At 44.6% G+C, this 5,377-nt stretch overlaps 1 protein-coding gene across 1 annotated transcript in view; it reads left to right on the forward strand.

Moving 5' to 3' along the window:
- Positions 1 to 4,616: 4,616 nt before the first annotated feature.
- Positions 4,617 to 5,377, forward strand: part of LOC119413592 (arrestin domain-containing protein 1) — a gene marked incomplete at its 3' end in the record, with an annotated part of 9,441 nt that continues 8,680 nt past the window's right edge. Inside the window, 1 exon segment of the mRNA XM_037680651.1 lies at positions 4,617 to 4,806. Coding sequence (XP_037536579.1) covers positions 4,689 to 4,806 — 118 coding nt within the window.

The raw sequence follows: 5,377 nt of genomic DNA on the forward strand, positions 1-5,377 counted from the left end.
GGGTGCAATGGTTCTGACAGGGAGCAATGGTTCTGACAGGGAGCAATGGTTTCTGACTGGGAGCAATGTTTCTGACAGGGAGCAATGTTTCTGACAGAGAGCAATGGTTCTGACAGGGAGCAATGGTTCTGACAGAGATCAATGGTTTTGACTGGGAGCAATGGTTGTGACAGGGAACAATGGTTCTGAAGGGAGAGCAATGGTTCTGACCGAGAGCAGTGGTTCTGACAGGGAGCAATGGTTCTGACAGGGAACAATGGTTCTGACAGGAGAGCAATGGAGAGCAGGAGCGCAATGGTTCTGACAGAGAGCAATGGTTCTGACAGGGAGCAATGTTTCTGATAGGCAGCAATGGTTCTGACAGAGAGCAATGGTTCTGACAGGGAGCAATGGTTCTGACAGAGGGCAATGTTTCTGACAGGGAGCAATGGTTCTGACAGGGAGCAAATGGTCCTAACAGGGGGCAATGGTTTTGACAGTGGAGCAATATTCCTGACAGGGAGCAATGGTTCTGACAGGGGAGCAATGGTCCTGATAGGTTTAGTGCTGGACAGCAGGTCACCAGGTTCATTCAGAACCCATTTGTCATCACAGATGAGCTGCGTTAGTTGTGAGTTGAAGAATCATGTTTGGATATGACAGAGCATGAGTCCTGATGATAAAATGATGTTAACTTAACACAAATCTTGTGAATGTCATAATTACAGATTATATAAAAGTCAGTGCCACCAAGTTTATATGGAGAGGAATATCGTTCCAAATTGAAGTTGGATTTTTGAAGATGTGTTTTATCCAATTGATTTTAAATGTCCATTTTTCCCTCATTTGTGAACAAGACCCCAAGATACTTGAACTCCTCCACTTGGGGTAGGACCTCCTCCCTGACCCGGAGAGGGGACTCTACCCTTTTGCAGCTCAAGACCATGGCCTTGGATTTGGAGGAACTGATCTTCATCCCGGCCGCGTCGCATTCGGCTGCGAACAGCTCCAGCGAAATCTGTAGATCACGACCTGATGAAGCCAATAGGACCACATCATCTGCAAAAAGCAGGGACGCAATCCTAAGGCCACCAAAACAGATCCCCTCAACACCTTGGCTGCACCTAGAAATTCTGTCCATAAAAGTTATGAACAGAATCGGTGACAAAGGGCAACCTTGGTGGAGTCCAATTCTCACCGGGAACAAGTCCGACTTACTGCCAGCGATGCAGACCAGGCTCTGACACGGTCATACAGGGACCTAACAGCCCATATCAAAGAGCTCGGTACCCCATACTCCCAGAGTACCCCCCACAGGGTTCCCCGAGGGACGCGGTCGAATGCCTTCTCCAAGTCCAAAGGGAAAAATGGAGCGTGAGATCGATAGGCGGATAGGTGCAGCGTCTGCAGTGAAGCAGGCGCTGTACAGGTCTGTCGTGGTGAAGAGAGAGCTGAGTCAAAAGGCGAAGCTCTAAATTTACCGATCGATCTACGTTCCTACCCTCATCTATGGTCACGAGCTTTGGGTTGTGACCGAAAGAATGAGATCTCGGATACAAGCGGCCGAAATGAATTTTCTCCACAGGGTGTCTGGGCTCTCCCTTAGAGACAGGGTGAGAAGCTCAATCATCCGGGAGGGACTCAGAGTAGAGCCGCTGCTTCTCCATGTCGAGAGGAGCCAGTTGAGGTGGCTTGGGCATCTGTTTAGGATGCCTCCTGGATGCCTCCCTGGTGAGGTGTTCCGGACACGTCCCACTGGGAGGAGGTCCAGAGGAAGACCCAGGACACGCTGGAGGGACTATGTTTCTCGGCTGGCCTGGGAACGCCTCGGGATTCCCCCGGAAGAGCTGGACCAAATGGCTGTGGAGAGGGAAGTCTGGGCCTCCCTACTTAGGCTGCTACCACCGCGACCCGACCCCGGATAAGCGGAAGAAAATGGATGGATGGATTTTAAATGTGTTATTTAACGTATCAAAGTCCAGAACATTAAGACCACCATTCTCATACAAAATCCTAATAACTCACTTCTTCAGATAGTGGGTTCTATTTTCCCATACAAAGTCAAAGAGCATTTTATCAATTACCTGAATGTGTCATTGTTGAGTTGTAGAGTCAAAGCTAACCTTGAGATACCTTCTGCTTTCGTGAGCAAAATTCTTCCTTTCAAAGATTAATCTTGCAGGAGCCATTGATTTAATTTATTTTGTGTATGACTGGGTTAAAGTTGGAGGTGCTCCTTCTTTTTTGATCTTTTGTTACTAAGACAACTAGGTAACACACTTCCTCTGTCACAGGGATGTTACACAGCTCAGATTTAGTACAGTTTTAATAGGCAACATCTCACATTTCTTAATATTGAGGGATAAACCAGATGCCCTTGAGAACTCCTGAACTGTACTGATTGCTGCAGAAACGTGGCTTTCTTTTCTCAAAAAAGTGTTGTGTCATCTGCGAGTTGTGTTTGAGCTTGTTACCGAGGAGAGACATGTCTTCTACAGCTCTGGTTTGAATATGAGATGCCATAAGTTGTGCCAGTAGCAAAAAGAGTTCTGGAGGAGCAGGGCAGCCCTGTCTTATTCCATTGGAGAGATTGAATCTGGGGGAGTGCCACCTGGCAGTTTAATAGAGCTATTGCTGTTCTTATAAAGTGTCTTTATAGCAGAGGAAAAGTAGTTGCCAAAGCCAAATAAAGATTGTAGGATGAACTGGTGTGCGATCACCACCTGGCTTTTTAAAAAAATTTAATTTATTAATACAAAACTAATGCAACAAAATCCCGCAATGGCAAACATGGCTCGAGACTTAAGGCAGGCGTAACAACAAAAAAGAAATATAGACAAATAATAACATGAGATTATGATTTGGGCAGTTTACAATAGAAATTGTTACAGAGTGTTTTAGTTTTTATGGCTTTTGCATTGGTACAATACTTTAAAGTAGACACATACGAAGAAAGATAAGTAGAAAAAACTATAAATCTAGATTTGAGCATGGAAAATTTACAGCTGTGGATGTGACATTTGGCTAAAATTAGTATTAAATTTACAACAAAAACTTTTTACTTGGAATATTCAAACAGAAGAACCCAACAGTACAGTTTGTGTCAAATGGTAGGTCACTTTCTAACTTTCTGTTCACTTTCCAGAACAGCTGAGTGTGAGGACAGTCCCAGACAAGATGACGTCTCCTCAGAGCTGTGGCACAGAGAACACACTGGATCTACATTCGGACGGTGCCTGGACATTATACGACTGACAGGACAGCATTTATGCAGAATCTTTAGAGACACTTCTTGAATCTTATTAGTTATGAAATACAAAGTATTTTCTAGGCAACAACCAAACATTTTTCCAACAAATGTCATTAAATGAATATCCCAGAAGAATACAGAAGCAGGTTTACTGATACAGTCTCTAATTATTCATTCTCTAATACATTTGTTATTTGTTTTTTCGCTTAAAAATGAGTCAGAGTTGCCAGTGAATAATTCTTCAGTTAAATACTTAGTACTGATTTGTACAGAGTTTGACATCAGTATTTTCACACCAGATGGAACGGCGTCAAACACAATTGCAAAATTCTCTCGGCAGCACTGGAGAATTATACGTATTTTAAAATTCACTATAAGAATAAATGTTGCCTCTTTGTTGAAGAACTGATGAACGATGTCAAAACATTAAAAAACAGATTTGTGTTTAAAACAGATGTCTTTGTTATTCCTGATATAATATTTGTGTGGGGAGAAATTGTGTTTGTGAACCAAAGACCAGCAGCTGTTTGTGGAAACTGGAGAGTTTGACTGGGATGTTCCCAATGCTACATCCATCCATTATCTTTACCCGCTTATTCCATTTTGGGTCACGGGGGTCGCTGGTGCCCATGTCCAGCAATCACTGTGCGAGGGGCGGGGGACACCCTGGACGGGTCTCCAGTCCATCACAGGGACACATAGAGACAAACGAGACAAACAACCATTCACTCTCTCTCTCACACCTAGGGACAATTTAGAGTTACCAATCAGCCTAACATGCATGTTTTTGGTCTGTGGGAGGAAACCGGAGTACCCGGAGAAAACCCACGCATGCACGGAGAGAACATGCAAACTCCACCCAGAAAGGCCCCTGGACCGGGGTTTGAACCAGGGACCAGCTCTACCAGCTGCGCCACCGTGCTGCCCGCAGTGCTACAGTTACACCTTAAAATAAAAGATAAAGCACTCAGTGCTTCAAATACGTGTGTTCAAATAAAGTTCCATAAAGAATTTGGATTTAGGAGATCTCTTTTGATCCACTTGATTTTAAAGGAAGAGTTTAGAGTCTGTAAATCTGGTACATTAAACCCACGGATTATTTAGATTAGATTAACCTTTTTCTTCCAAATAAAATCAAATAAAGTTTTGTCCACTTTTGAAATGATGTCCTGGAAACCTGAAGGTCAGAGCTCACATACACCAGGACCGGAGATGGATTCATCTCTGGACCCAAACATTTCATTTCTTTTGGATTACAGTAACAACAGGATTGAAGTTTCACTTCGGTCCTCTTCTTTCAGAATATAAATACCAAGATATGTAACTTTCACCACCTGGCTCCACATTGTCTTGGAGATGCTGGTGACGTCATTAAAGGGGCGGGGACAAACAGCGGTAAAGACGTGCTCGCGGTTGTTTGTGAGGATCCAGGTGCGCGGTGGTTTTACTGGGGACCACGATGGGGAAGCTGCAGGAGTTTGAGATCGAGTTCGACAAAAATAAAGTGGTGTACGCTCCGGGGGAGTCCATCTCCGGGACCGTGAGGGTCAAAGTGAACCAGTCCGTCCAGTGTAAAGGTAAGAAGAGCCGCTCACCTGCACCGGACAGGTGGCTGCCGCGGACCAGGAAGTGCGTCTGACTGGAACGTTTCGGCCTCAGAACCGTATTTGAAGTGTTGTAGGCCGACACACGGAACCGAACCGTGGAGCTCCTACAACACGAGGACGGTCATTAAAAGTTTTAACAGGCTTGTTTTAAATTGGACCAATAAGATTAAGATCGTTAATAAAAGATCAAGGTGGGCCTGTGATCGTAAGGTCGCCGGTTCAACTCCCCAAAGCAACAATGTCAAAAAATAAGGGTGGGATAGGTGAAGCACCCACACCTGCCTCCACCCTCATTTGCACCACACTGGGCCCTTGAGCAAGGCCTTAACCACCCACCACCCTGGATGCAGCTCTGCTCCACACAGCTGTGGTAGCTCAGTGTCTGTGGTTGATCAGGGACAACATCTGGTGTTAAAACAACATGTGGTGTAAAAACAACATCTGGTGTTAAAAACAACATCTGGTGTAAAAACAACATCTGGTGTTAAAACAACATCTGGTGTAAAAACAACATCTGGTGTTAAAACAACATCTGGTGTTA

The sequence above is a fragment of the Nematolebias whitei genome, chromosome 8 (genome assembly GCF_014905685.2).
Source record: "Nematolebias whitei isolate Nwh7 chromosome 8, NemWhi1, whole genome shotgun sequence".
Classification (NCBI taxonomy): domain Eukaryota; kingdom Metazoa; phylum Chordata; class Actinopteri; order Cyprinodontiformes; family Rivulidae; genus Nematolebias; species Nematolebias whitei.